General features: G+C 36.5%; 2 protein-coding genes across 2 annotated transcripts in view; both read right to left on the bottom strand.

The window, feature by feature from the left end:
- Positions 1–739: 739 nt before the first annotated feature.
- Positions 740–14,906, bottom strand: part of PCDH15 (protocadherin related 15) — a 2,836,044-nt gene continuing 2,821,877 nt past the window's right edge. The window contains exon 36 of the mRNA XM_073685487.1: positions 740–7,220. Within this exon, the coding sequence (XP_073541588.1) occupies positions 6,675–7,220 (546 nt within the window). The 3' untranslated portion in view covers positions 740–6,674. The remainder of the gene's footprint in view (positions 7,221–14,906) is intronic.
- On the bottom strand, positions 12,474–13,874 carry LOC141270800 (uncharacterized). Its single transcript, XM_073680909.1, has one exon. It carries the CDS (start codon positions 13,794–13,796, stop codon positions 12,474–12,476), a length of 1,323 nt encoding a protein of 440 aa, XP_073537010.1. The 5' UTR covers positions 13,797–13,874.

Raw genomic sequence — 14,906 nt, 5'->3', positions numbered from 1 at the left:
TGGGCGGACATGTGACCTGCAAATTTGGAACCTGGAAGCGGTGAGCACAAACGGCGGTCTGCAGCACACGGCACGTGGTGTACCAAGCTTGCAGTGAGACGTGCCTGCTCCTTCCATCCTCACACTAACACCGGAGTTGTGCAGGGGTGCACAACTCCAATAGGTGAGTGGCCTTTTGGCTGTTTCCGTCACATCTACCTATCATGTCCTTCACATAGTGCGCTTTTTCTCCTTTTCTCTTACATTTATAGAATGTCTTACTCAATGTCAAAGTCTTATTTTGAGGCAAAAATCTGCTCCAAATGGTTAGGCCACACCTGTTCAAATGAGGCCATGACTCTTTCTAGTGAAATCACGATCTTTTGTCCGGTGTGGAAAATGTGAACAAGGCATAATAAATGTGGTATGACTCATGAAAAACAGTTCTGTAGAGCAAATTTCGCCAGAATTGTGTGCATTAAATCTCACATTAAATCACAGTAAATCTCCCCTATTCCATCTTGTTTCCTACTTCAGAGACATAAGTTTGGACACTTTTCATTGACACATGAGAATAGGTAAATTATAACTGCCATCTTCCTTCAGTAATATAGCACACTGCATGTATATTTAGTAATATAATGTATAACAAATACATAATGAAAAAGTAGTGCAAAAGAAAAACTAAGAGGGAATTTTTTTTAGCAAGTAGTCCTTTATTTAGGAAATGTCAAAATAAATACAGATTTTATGTGTGTTGAAAAAAAATATCTTAACCATGTGAAAGTAATATTGCATTGGTTTTCTGGAGATTTTACATGACATAAATTGATATTTATGTGTTCAGTTCACCACACCTATTTTATTGCTACAATGCATCCAAAAATGAAAAATGAAAAAAATTTTCAAATTGTCTTAGTTGAAAAAATATCTTATTATTTTATGTCTACATTTCCTATGCAGATTTTTGTGTCTCTATGATAGCAGACTACAAAACAAAGTGTGTAGTAATCAAATGGGTAGGTGGTAGCACACCCAACGAATTAGAATTAGCTTGAGATGGGTGCTAGTTGCTCTGGGGCCAACCACTGAGCTCCTGTAGATTAATAGTAGATGAAGTGAAGGAACTACACACTTAAAGATACATGTTGATGCTTCAGATAGGATTTATTGGCAGTATTTCATATCCATTGGTTATACTGCAGTAAGTACAATATTATGTAACATTTCAGGGGAAAAACCCTTCATCTGACATATAGACTATGTTCATTGCATATTGCTCAAGTTGATAGAGGGTGAGGGGTGGTGAGGGGTGGGCTTCCCCCAAACTGGGATAACCAGGATTCAACTATATCAAAGCCTGCGATGTAGGCCTGATGTAGTGTTTTCAACCAAAAGATTATGAAACACTGTACTTACCACGGTGAAACCAACGGATATAAAATACTGTCAATAAATCCATGTGCCTTTAGGTGTGCAGTTCCTTAACTCTGTCTACTACAAAACACAATATGTAGTCTGATTCTGCAGTTATACTCCTTTTCATCCGTCCACTATTTCATACTAATGTACATTTGGTACATTATCAAGAACCAGAATACAGATGGAAATCAGTATCATGGCAGTATCAGACTTCGCAGGGTTTGTTTGTAGTCTGTTACTATGACAGCACATATGAGCTGTTAACACAAAGTGGTAGGATATTTTAAAGGGAATCTGTCAGCAGGATTTCACATTCCCAAATTATTTATATGACTATGTAGCTCTTTAAAAGACATGCAAAACAATACATTTACATGGCCAGTCCATTCCTTTATTACTGAGAAATCATCATTTGAATTGACATGCAATTGAGGCTGAAGAGCAATTTGTAGATCTGAAGCCTCCTATGTCATTCTAGCTGTATTCCTCTCCTCCTGTTTGACTGATTGCTCCTTTGCCTGAAGTCACACTGCATAGAGGCTGTCAGGCAGGAGGAGGCAGCTCTGAGCTGGAATAGAGCTGGAGTGGCAGAGGCTTCAGTTCTACAGAGAACTCTCCAGCCTCATTTGCATATCAATTAAAACTTTGATTTCTTAGTAATGGAGGAACAGACTCCATGTAAAAGGTATTGCTAGACTTGTTGTTAAAATAGCTAGAAATAGTTTTTTTGGGGGGTGAGTTGGGACGGGGATAAAATTCTGCTGACAGATTCTCTTTAAATAAAGACTATTTACAAAGTTGCTATATTTTCATTTGAGGTATACTGAAGCATTAGGAAATTAGATTTGAAGGCAGACATTGCCTTTGATTACTCTTGCTAGTATAGTTGTTTCCAGCTGCCATGTTCAGACTCTCATGTCGCATTTAATCATACATTTCTAGAGATAAAATATAAACTTCTATATAACCTGTGAAATAGAAGATTCTCTTTAGGTATTGCTACCAAATATCCATCAAGTCATCATGTAGTCTATAGTGCAATAACAGACTCACACAGATTTATTAGACAGTATGAAAGACCAAAAAATGGGTCCGCAACCATAGGTAATGTCATCATCAAAAACCTGGACAGTATTGATTCAGGTTCCATAGATTACATATAATTAACATCTTTTATAAGAAGGTTGAGTGATGAAAACAATCCCTGTCAATATGTTCTATTATGTAATTTGCACATCATAGCGGGGTTTTCACTTTTATTATCGTTGTTTCTAATTTAAAGGGAGTCTGTCAACAGGTTTTTGCTACCCCATCTGAGAGCAGCGGAATATAGGTAAAGAGAAGCTAAATCCAACAATGTATTTCTTAGATTACTGCGTGCAGTGGTTCTGACACAATCAGAGCTTTTAGATTCAGAATGAAGCAGAGCTGAGAAAGCTAACTCCACCCACATCAGGTTCTCTGTATACAAAGTCCCCAGGCAGTGAGCTGCTTATCACAGGAGGGGGCGTTGCCAGACTAGTCCAGCAATGTTAATTGCTTAGTGAAAAATCCTTCACAGATAGTAAACAACAGCACGGAGTTTGACAAGTCACACATCCCTGAATTCTGTGTTTCAGCCTTTATCTCTTGCTGTCTTCAGATTAACTAGCAAAAAACCTACTGACAGATTACCTTTAATAGTTTTTCACACTGTCTACAAAAAGTTCTCCTTTATAATATTTTAGTATGCACATCTGATTATTTGCATTCTTTCTGTATAATAAATGTGATTGTTTTCTTAAAAATAAGTATCAATCTTCCATTATATTCTTTTGTCTTACAAAATAATTGCTTGGCTTAGTGTTAAGGCCTCCACATACTGATGTTCATTAACCGGGTATCTGTTGGGTCTGCCATGGTTAATATAATTCACAGTATCTAATTAATTCAAATTCTAGCTACAGTTCTGTATAATCCTAGTAAATATCTTAGCATTAAGTGCATGATGACTCTTAAGGCCACATCATGTCAGCAGAAACTTTATCTTTAAAATTTGGTCATTTTGTAAAACAATATTTATTATTAAATGACTGATATTAGTCAGCAAATAGGCAATGTAATAGTGTCTGACACTGTAGAGTTTAGGGTTACATTTTCATTACTGTTCAGATTCTGCATTGCAATCTTTTTTTTTTTTTTTTAAATCAATATGCACAACAGCACAGCTATTACCTGTCACATTCTATTACCTAGATGCATTTCTTAATTATTTCATCTTAATATACATTTGTCAAATGCCTACATATGCTGAGATCCTTAAAAGGTTAAAGTAGTGGTTTGGACTCTCAGGGACCAATTCATTAAGGATGGCATTTCACACGCAAGTCTTAATGAAGGGCATTCTACTTTATGAGTCACACATCTTCTCAGTGGCATGTACCTCCTTGTGCCACACCAGAAATGATACTCAAGTCAGGGATTGGAGTAGCATTTCTGGCATAAGAAATGCTAGCCCTTTTGTTGAATTTAATAGGCGGTTATAACCATGACCCATAACCTTCCCAACTCCATCCATTTTGGTGAAGCCACTTCAAACTGTGGTGAAAACACCAAAAGTCAAAACATTTTTGCACAGAACTGGTGATTTATATCAGCTTTCTGGTAAAAACACTGATGAATCCCCCGTTCATAATTTTTGCCAGGTTTACACAAAGAATTTTTGTATAATTTTTATCCTTTTTTTTTTAATCAAAAATCAGGAGGATAATCCCTAACTAGAAATGATTGACTGGTTCGGATTACAGATTCAATTCGGTTTGAATAAAATTACTCAATTCAGTGCCCATATTGCCAATAAATGTTAATTATGCTAAGAGCAGCTCTCCAGCCCTCAAACCATAAAAACAGAGGGCAGATAAGGTGTTAAAAACTAAAATATTTTTTTTTTTTATAAAAACATCAGTTTGTATATTAGGTTCCCAACTCCATTTCAGAGGCAGCATACTACTTCTTTCTACTTTGCATTCACTAGGTTCAATTGTGAGCCCTTTTGGTGTTAATTTTGGTGTTGGGAGAGGAGGGGCCGTGACCACAAGTATGCGATTTGCGGTCACATGCCAACTAGACTGTATCCGGCCTCACTCAGTTCAAATGTCATCAGAATGTGAGCACCGAGCGGCGCACCAGAGAATTCTTACAGCACGTGATGTGAGGATTCACAAGTCTGCAGTCACATAGAGTGACTCCAGACTTGTAGCTTGTAGCTCTCACCTCCTCCTAGCTGATAAATTCAGTAGCATTTCAATTTGTAGTTCCCTGACATACTGTATGCCTTAGGGAAATGCATTGTAGGCAAGCCTGCAACCACTATTTTAATATGATTATGCAAACTTGAAAAATATTTTGAAAACTGCTTAAAAGTTCTAAAAAACAACAAAAAAAGCCACACTCAACCAACCAACCACTCCAGGTTTTGAATGTTTTTGGACACATCCTCCCACCAATTTCTTTACTACCTGATGTAGTGATAATGTTGTCCTGATAAAACAGAAACATGGGCGGGAAATCACTGGCCAAAGCGTTGACCCACTACAACCAGTTATTATCTGCAATAGTCCCATTTTTATATCGTGATGTCGTCACTGGGAAAGAAAGTTCAGACACCAATGAAAGATGCAAAAAGCAGTGAAGATTGGTAAGTTGAGTATTGTTGTTTATTTTTTGCTATTTTAGAACATTCTAAGATGTTTTCAACATATTTCTTTCCTGTTTGGATAGTCCCTTTATCCTTTTATAGGATTTGTGTAAGACTAGATAACTATGACTGCTTTATTCCAAAAGTAGAACATCTATCCATGTTTTTTTTTTATAAAACTACAGTTCAGCTCCAGTGAAGTTGATTGGACTGAGCTGCAACATGACATGCAACATGTGGAGAGGTGTAATGCTATTTTTGGAAGAAGCTTTCATGGCTTTTCTTAATCCTGTATAACTTCTTTATCATGTCTGTATTTAAAGAACTTTAAAAAGTCATCTCTCAGTGAAATTGATCAATGAGACAGTTGCTGAGGATAGGATGAAAATTGGACTCAAGACAAAACATCCTAGAAAGTATTGGTTACATTGTATAAACTTTTGCAAATAAACCTGAACCTATTATCAAAGCTGATCTTTGTGAAAATGATAAGACAGACATGGAAATAACTTTTTTGCTTTTAAATTCTCTTCTTGTCAGAAAAGTCAGACGTTTAACTAGTACATTGGGGACACAGCATGTCCTAAACTGAATGACTTAAACTCAAACTATACAGAAAGTGATATCAGCACGGTTGATAAAAGTCCCTGAGATTGATACATGCTGCTTAACTCATGGATTTCGCAACCAACCATAAGATATGAATAATCATGTAATCATGTTTATTTCAGTTTCTCAAAAATATGGGGTTTTTTTGTATTGTTCCCTGTTTTAACAAATAATATCTAGTAAAATGTCAAGTCCAAGGCCAAATTTCATCTCCTGGCACAACAGGAGGCGTTAAAATGTTCACACTACACAGCAGAACCAAAGTTCTTAAATAATTTTATGCTACTGTGAACGGTGCATCAGTGAAACTTAGAGATATCTAATGCAGGCAATATCTTGATTAGTCATGATCTAGATGGCTTGATCATATTGAATGCTTCAAAGGACGAGAGTTTCACTATTAATAAAAGGTTAAAAAACACAAAAAGTCAAAACAAATAAAAAGAAAAAACAGTAAATGGATGGGAGAAAGCATAGTGTTGGAGAAAGTAACACCTTCTAGAAATTTATCCCAACCTGGTGACTGCACAATGACATTGAAATGTAATTCTTTGTTGAGATTTTGATCTTTTGGACACCACCTTTATACTTCTAGGTAGCAGGTGCCATCAGTCTTTTGAAGAAAAATATATATTTTTTTAATTAATCTTTCTTTTACTCAGCACTAAAAAAAGTTAGAAGCCACATGTGAGGAGTTTTAGGCAAGAAATGCAGCAGTAAATAAAAAAAAATAATACAAAAAAATTGAAAATCAAAAATGTTAAAAATCTGCTGATTCCCTAGCAAAATATTACACAGCATAAGTTTAAACTACGGAATTAATAGCTAGTTAAGAAAACGTTTGCTGGGAACTAATCAGTTAAAAGTGCAAATTTGTTGTATTTCTTTTAAAAAGTTAGGTCATTCATGTGCACAATACAAGATTTTTATTGTGATCATAGGAAAATGCAGTCTGATATAAAGAAAAGTTGTGGTAGAAAAAAAAACATCATAGTTTTGTCATTGGTATGTGAAGATTGTTCCACGGCCCCATCCAGAGCTCTTCTTCATCTGACGGAGTCTGGTCACTGTGGAATTCCAATGGCTCTTTCATGTCTTCATTATCGACAACTGACTCTTGTTCATCTGTGCTTTTTAATTTATTGTCCCCAATCTTAGATATTATATTTTTGGTCACTGCGGTGCTAGAGGCCAGTGATATAGTGGATGGCCTAGAGTTAAGTTTGATAGAGGCTCCTTTAGATAATGTGTTCAATTGGATGTTTTCCTCGTGTGTTACTTCGAGCTTTTCTAGTTTTTTAAAGTGCTTACCGAGCCTTGAAGGGGATGCCATTTTTAAATTATTTGTTAGGCAAGAACGCCTTGTTCTAACAACAGACCCATTTTGGGCTATGTAAATATTACCATTGACATTGTTTTGAATGTTCGGCTGGTTCAGACGATTTCGAAGAGATTCAGAAGCGCTGTCTTCTCCAGTGGAACTTGTTTCATATTCTCGGTCCACAACTAATTTAATCCGTTTTTTTCTAGCTGTCTATTAGGGGAAAGTAAAAGAATGTCAGTTAGGAAAATATCTAAATTCATATTCAAAAAGTAAAAAAAGGGATCTGCACCTAAAAACATAATATGTGTATTTTAAAACGTTATCTTCACATAGACATTGGTGGTATAACATGTTGGAAACAGAGATAGATTAGAATCTCTGTGAAATTTGTTGTCATTAGAAGCAACAATGACAACGTATCATCAATAGGATATACCGGTTCAACCGAAGTGACAGTCACCTATTTCCTAAAGCAAACTGGCGGTGCACTAGGAGTACCGTATTTTGAGGATTATAAGATGCACCAGTTTATAAGACGCATCCCAAATTTTGGGGAGGAAAATAGGAAAAAAATGTTTTTTACTAAACTTGTGCATATTACAATCAGTGGCATTGGTAAAGTGGGGTCCGAGGGTTGCCGCTGGCTGAGGCAGGAGATGCTGCGGGGTCCCGAAGATGCTGAAGGGTCCCCGAGATGCTGTGGGGTCGGGATGGGGTGTTCAGAGGCGGCTGCGGGCCCCATGGTGTCTGCAGAGTTCGGCGCTGGAGGTATCCCGTGGTGCGGGGGCTACGCTGACAACTTGTTGCAGCCGGAGCCCCGCACGTTCCATACTGTCCTATGCGATGGACTCCGGAAAAATGGCAGCCGGATGCAGCGCATGCTCAGATTGAGATTTAGACGTCGAGATCTCGTCTCCCGAGATCTCGGTGCCGAGATTTCAATCTGAGTATGCGCTGCCTTGGCAGAACTTGGCAGACAGCATGGGGCCCTCAGCCACCACCGAACACGCCGTCCTGACCCCGCAGCATTTCCAGACCTTGCAGCATCTCCTGCCTCCGCAGCATCTCCGAGACCCTACTCCACCGCAGCCGGTAAGATGATTTTACTTTTTAAGACGCATCCCTATTTTGCCCCCAAATCTGGGGGAAAAAAGTGGATCTTAAAAAGCGAAAAATACGGTATATTGTGCCATTTTGTCAGCTGTAGACTCTGATATGTTTTCTTCAGAAGCTGTACTGTATCTTTGGCCTCTTTAAGGTAAATCAAACTTGTTTTGAATTTCACAAAAATTCAAATTCACCAAAATCCATAATTTTTGTGACTCAATGCAAAGTGATTAACATATTGAGTGGTTGGTTGTCCTTTTGGTAGGTTCATAAGGTCTCCACGCTGTGTTGCTCCAATTTTTAAAGACCTGAACAGGAAGATTAAGTAATGCTTTGATCATATGTCCAGTAATCATTTGTTAGATTGGATCCAGCATCAATCCACCGATAAAAAAGTTGTGCAGACAAAACTTTTGTCAGGCTAAAAAAAATGGTTTCAACTGGATCCGTTGTTTTTAACATTGAAATCTCTGGAAAATGGATCTGTTTTCTATTTAACGGATCTGGGTTTCCATAAACTTCAATGTAACAAAAAAAGGATCCAGTTGAAATGTTTTTTGTTTTATTCAGACAAAACAGTTTTTGTCTGAACAACTTTTTTGCCAAGAGATTGTTCTTGGATCCGTTCTAACGGATACTTACTGGACATTGGGAGCAATGTAGGGGGTCAATGATAAGGGCCAGGGAGAGGTGAGTATTATTTTTTTTAATTTTCTTCTCTGTTTTTTATCTTTGTTTTTTTTCTACAATGTATTTTTTTTATGTTCTGATGTCTAAGAGTCACACAATAATACACATTTGATTAACATCAAACATGTTTTATACACATTGAGTTTTTTGGAAAAATTCAAGCAAAATACCAAATTTGGATTTTGGTAGATTCGCTCGTTATAAAGTGGACCCAACAGTACACAAAGTGATAGTGTGCTGTTCTACCAATTTTTAAAGGATTTAGCATATAGACACAATTGGACGTGGGTTGCATATCCTAGTATCCACCAATGTCTTTGCTGAGTTAACCTCTTTAAGATATATAGACTATTTTCTTCTTTCTGAAAGGAAAGAATGGAAACTTTGAGTCCAAGGATAGCAGTAAGAGACAAGTTAAAAGTAAAAATACTGCGTTAAATAACTCCCACTTTCACTCTATTCATAGAGCTCAGATGTTGATTGCTGATGAGTTGTTTATAATGTATCATTATTAAATCAGATGCAATCAGTTTAGGCTCTGCAATATATGTAATTATAATTATTAATTTCCTGCTATTTACATAATTACACATAGAAGCAAGAGCCTTATCTAAACTTCACAGGCTCATCATTAACAAGGCGTCTTACTGGTTAAGAGCAGATGAATAAAAATCTAATAAACACAGAAGCGTTCATTGTTTCCTTTTTGAAATTTTTTTGCGTATAAATGAGTTTTAATTAGAATTATTACACAGATAAGTGCAAGATTTTAATTTACGCTTATTTTAGTTTATTACGGTTTAGTATTCAATTAATGAAATATTTTAATATATTCTGATGTGGTCTCTACACTGTTGAAAAGATTTAAAACTAAGATTATAAATTTCATGAAGAAGATTAAACAATCAGGAAAGTTCATGTAATATTAAATATTTTGGCACCTAATAAGAGTTTGTAAAAACATATCAGAAATTAATTTCCGTGTTTTTATACTATTTGCTACATACAAATGTGCAAAAATAAGGGCTAAAAGAAGAATTCTGTTTCTAGCATATAAAGCTTATTAATTGTAATGATGTAAATTATAATATTTTCCAATATGCTTTTTGGTCTTCAAGAACTTTCCTTTATTCCTTGTATTCAGTCACTCATTCGCTCATGTCACCTGGATCTTTAAAACATCTCCAAAATCACATCTTTTCTCACCTTTGAAACTACAAATAATTTTAGTGTCACTCTTATTGATTCTTGTCTGGACTACTGTATCTCCCTACTAATCAGTCTACCTCTTATCAAACTTTCTCCTCTCCAATGCATCCTGATGTCGTCAACCAGGGTCATATTTCTGTCCAGCCGCTTCACCGATGCCTCCACCCTGTGCCAGTCATTGCACTGGTTATCCATCCACTACAAAGTACAATATAAATGTATCTTTTTCACCAACAAAACTCTCCACAGTTCTACACCTCCATACATCTCCTTCCTCATCTCTGTCTATCCCCCTACCTGTGCTCTCCATTCTGCAACTGATCTAAGACTAACATGCTCTGTAATCCGAAACGCTTTCCTCCGTCTCCAAGACTTCTCTCATGCTGCACACGTTTTCTGGTATGAACTATCCTGGACAATCTGAATAATACCTAGCCCCCACATTTTTAAGCCTGCTGCAAAAACTCATCTCTTTAGACAGCCCTATCACCTCACTTCACTATTCTAATTCTTCTCTGTTCCCCTTTCTAAATTTTCCTCAGAATCGGATCTCTCTTTTTCTTTTGTCTCCACATCCTCCAAGCACCCAATAGCACTTGGTAGCTTTACTTAGACAGATACTGGCTGATGACTTGTTGATGCAGCATTATTTGAAAACATCTTTTTATTATAATGATGGCTGGACCATAAATGACAAGCATTTTTTACCTATTGTGTCCCCCTATTTCCTTATAGATATTAAACTTGTGAGCAGGGCCCTCACTCCTAATGTAACTGTTGAACTATGTGTTATTTTATGATGTCTTTATTGTCTGTACATGTCCTCTTAATGGTAAACTGCAGCGGAATATGTTTTCACTGTATAAATAAAATTATTATTATTAGATTATTATTATGTACAGCTCATTTCAAGAAACAAATCACATTTCTGATAACACTTATGTAATGTATACTGCACTTGTGTGATCATCGCTGGAACTGGATGGAATACCTAGCAGAAAAAAGTAGAGGTCCCGATTCAAAAAACTGCAAACACAAATCTTAAAATCTTTGAGGAATTGATATATACAGGCAGTATATTGGACAATATATAAGCTTTATACATTAAAACTATACTACTCTTTTACATATTCCTGCCCTGGTTATAAACATTATGTTAATCTTTTCTTTGAAGGTTTAGTACTTTTTCGCACATTTTAGAATTTTAGAAAGATTTTTGTTATGTCTAATTTTTAAAAACAATTTAAAATTTTGTTGATTGAAGCATAGTAGAATGAGTTGTTATTTGTCATTCATTTGTTGAAATGATTTTAAGATTTTGATGAGATCTTAATAGTGTAATTTTGTGTAGATATAATCTCAAGTTTTTACATTATTCTGCAGAATTTGTAAGTACCTATTCCAAACTTTTATATTTCTTAATTGTAAATATATTCAGGTATGATTAAATAAAGAGAAAGCAAAGTAATAAAAGACTTAAAAGTGTAGAAGAGTATCATCCTCCACTGCACACGAAATGTAAGCTGAACAGAAATGGGTGTCACGCTCTAGCAACTCGTGCCTTCAGAAGTATAGGGTCAAAGCAAGCAAGGCTTCCATCAAATTCACGCATCTTACAGGTTAGAAGGGAATACTCTGAATCATCAATGGTGTGGAAAATAAGTAGATTAGAGAAGCTAAAACAGTGCTTTGGAGCAGTGAACTGTTTAGTTACGAAGTGGAAAAGAACAGATAAGGAAGGAAATGGAGAGTATGAAAGAATGAAATCACATTTTGCAATCTTCCACCTGATATACTGTACAAGTGTCTAGCAGCAAGTCATAGGACATAAAAAGGACTTACTAAATCATTATGGGGTAATTAAACAATAAAAACATCTTATTATGTAAAAAAAATAGCTTTTCTTCCTTTAACATAGAGTAGAATGTTGTATAAAAAATTTGATTGAATTAACAAACATATTTCGATACTATCTAGGCTTTTCTTTACCACAGGCAAAAATTCAGTTCACTGCACTAGTAGTCAAGGCAGAATAGCTTATTGGTTCACTACCTGGAACCTAGAATCAGTTGTACACGCCCCACCAGCCATGGAATGGCTATAAACTGGCTATAATAGCATCTTTGATCAAGTTATGGCCTCGTTTAAAAGAAAATCTCAGCCAATACATGGAATAGAGACTATAATCCAAGAACACAACACTAAAGACATAGATACAGTACAAATGGAAGCAAATAGTTGGACAAGGAGGTAAACAGTTGAGTATTTTAGTATCATCCAAGGATTTGGATGTTTAACTGAAAATACCACAGAGAGATACGGATAATAGATTTGAAAAGTTACTTAGAAAAGTTACATTGCAAGATGAACCATTAGCTTAGAAGTTTTCCTTTAGAATAGAGTCACACAGATGCACTGCAACCAAAAAGGCTCTCAGTTCCTACCTACTGTTCACTTTCAAAAGGACGTGGAGTTCCCAGGAGCTTCAGAGTCAGACATTTCTGAGTCAGATCCATGCCCAGTATCATGTGCATCTGACTGATCAGAAGAAGCTTTTTTACTTGAGTTTTGGAGTTCTGAATCCTGAGAAGTTTGGGAAACATCATCTTCTTCCTGGCTGGCTGCAGAAGTATGACTTTGCTCTCCAAGGGATGAATTTCCCTGACTAACATTATCATTTTCCTCACCTTCCTCACTTTCTGCAGTACTCTGTACATCTGTTTCATGACTGCTTTTGCTATGGCTTTTTTCACTTCTTGATGCAGATGCTTCACTTACATCATCTTCATCGTCTTCACTGTCAGCAGCACTTGATTTACTGGCATCATCTTTTTCATCCTCTTCTTCTGACTGTTCCTCTTCAGAACCTTCTTCAATAGCACTTTGTATTTCGCTGTCTACTATTGATTTCTTTGATTTAAAGCTCGACTTTGAACTTTCTTTTCCACTCCCTGCCTCAGATTCTTCACTTATTTCTTCGGATTTCTTGTCAGAAGATGTTTTAGATTCTGCCTCAGATGCTACAGATTTTTCAGCCTCTTCTTCAGAATCCTCTTCTTCAGACTCCTCCTGCTTACTATCTACTGATTTAGAAATGGATTGTGTCTCATCTTCTGACTCTAAAGTTTCATCTCTCTCTTCATCAGAATCTACTGTGCTTTCATTCGTTTCATCTTGATCCAAGGTCACCTTTAAATAATCTTTATCGGCCTGTGATGGAGAGGTGCTGCTCCTTCGAGATGTTTCATCTGAAGGTTTTGATGATGTTTTGTCTTCTTCATCTTCATCTGAATCTCTGCTTTCTTCAGATTCACTCTCTGCTGTTACACTGATTGAAATTCCCGATTTGCTCTCATCCCTTTCTGACTCACTGACATCTTCCTCTTCCTCCTCTTTTTCACTTTCAGCAGTGGAAGTTTTGGTTGATGAGGCTACTGACTTTCGACGAGGATGAAGTTTCCTTGCTACATTAATGCGTTGAATGGCTCGATCAAGTTTTCTTGTGACTGAATCAGTTGATTTTTGGAAATAACTTCCTTTAATGACAACACTATCATCACCTTCTACCTGACGGGCAGAGACCAACTTGGCATAAGTGGAGTCCTTTCCACTACCTTTCACTTTTTGAAGTATCATTGGGAATATTCTAGCTTTTTTCCAAGGAGAACGATGCGTACCTTCTGCAGTCTCACTTGCTTTCTGAGCACTGACTGCTACACGACTTAGTTGCATAACTGCTTTCAGTTTTTTCTTTCCTTGACTGGTTCTAACTACTTGCATACTACCTCTGGGTGGTCCAACCCTGCCTGCTAAACTACCTCGGCCTGGGACCTGCCCTCTACCTCTCCTCGAAGGAGGTCTGCCACGCATTCTTACCTGAAATTGTGGAAAATTCATTAGATTTAAAACATAATTGACTATCAAATTATGCTAATTAACTATACCAATATTTTTTCTATTTTTTTAAATCAGCAAGCATAATAAAACTCTGAGAAATGCATTAGGGACATAAAAATCTTTATACAATATTCAAATAAACTATAAAGTATGAAAATGTAAAAAGCTAAATTGTAAAGTTTAAACCTACTGTTGCATTCTATATAACACATTTTAATACAATTCATAAAGCTTCTACTGTTTATGGAAACTCTGGCCCAAAAGGCTCTTTACAGTAACATCAGTAGTCTAATTATTATAATTTATGACCCTTTTATTGCTTTTATTGTTGGTCATTGTGTGGCCAGCACAGTAGGCACAATTGACAATATGAAATTTTGATATCACCACCATGGATTGCCACAGTATGTAACACCTACTGATCTGCTGGCTCTGATATTTTTTTCCTTCAGTTTAAGCTTGTATATTGGAATAATTATAATTGTAACACTGCAATCTTAACTTAATTTGCATGTCAAGTTACAATATTAATGTCACATTCTAATAATATACTTCATCCCATTAAATCAGCACTCTATTTTTTGCCTATGACGAGCATAGTTTATAATTAAAGAATCATGCAGTGGCTTTGATATGTTTCGTGTGTACCTGTACCTACTGTACCATTTCTGGGATGTTGGTCATGTCTTTCTTCCCCGCTGATATGGTTCCCCTAATGCACCATAAACTTCCCATGATGAATGTTGGCTTTGCAGATATAGCAGGATATTATTACATTACACTTGCTATGTTTTGAGTTACCATATTTTTCGGACACACTTTTTTCCTCCAAAGTTTGGAGGAAAGTGGGGGGTGCGTCTTCCAGTCCAAATATATATATGCATATATATATATATATACATATATACTGTGGATGGTGGGGGTTTTGGGGGGAGCGGCAGTGGCGGAGGAGTGGGGCACAGGAGGCAGCAGCCGCCTGCTGCAGCCTACACT

Source organism: Phyllobates terribilis, unplaced genomic scaffold (genome assembly GCF_046119375.1).
Source record: "Phyllobates terribilis strain yellow unplaced genomic scaffold, ASM4611937v1 Scaffold_5__5_contigs__length_657084704, whole genome shotgun sequence".
NCBI lineage: Eukaryota > Metazoa > Chordata > Amphibia > Anura > Dendrobatidae > Phyllobates > Phyllobates terribilis.
This window is presented reverse-complemented; position numbering and strand designations above follow the sequence as displayed.

Excerpts from the sequence above, each read along its gene's own strand:
- LOC141270800 (XM_073680909.1), bottom strand. The coding sequence starts at position 13,796 with ATGCAAGTAGTTAGAACCAGTCAAGGAAAGAAAAAACTGAAAGCAGTT.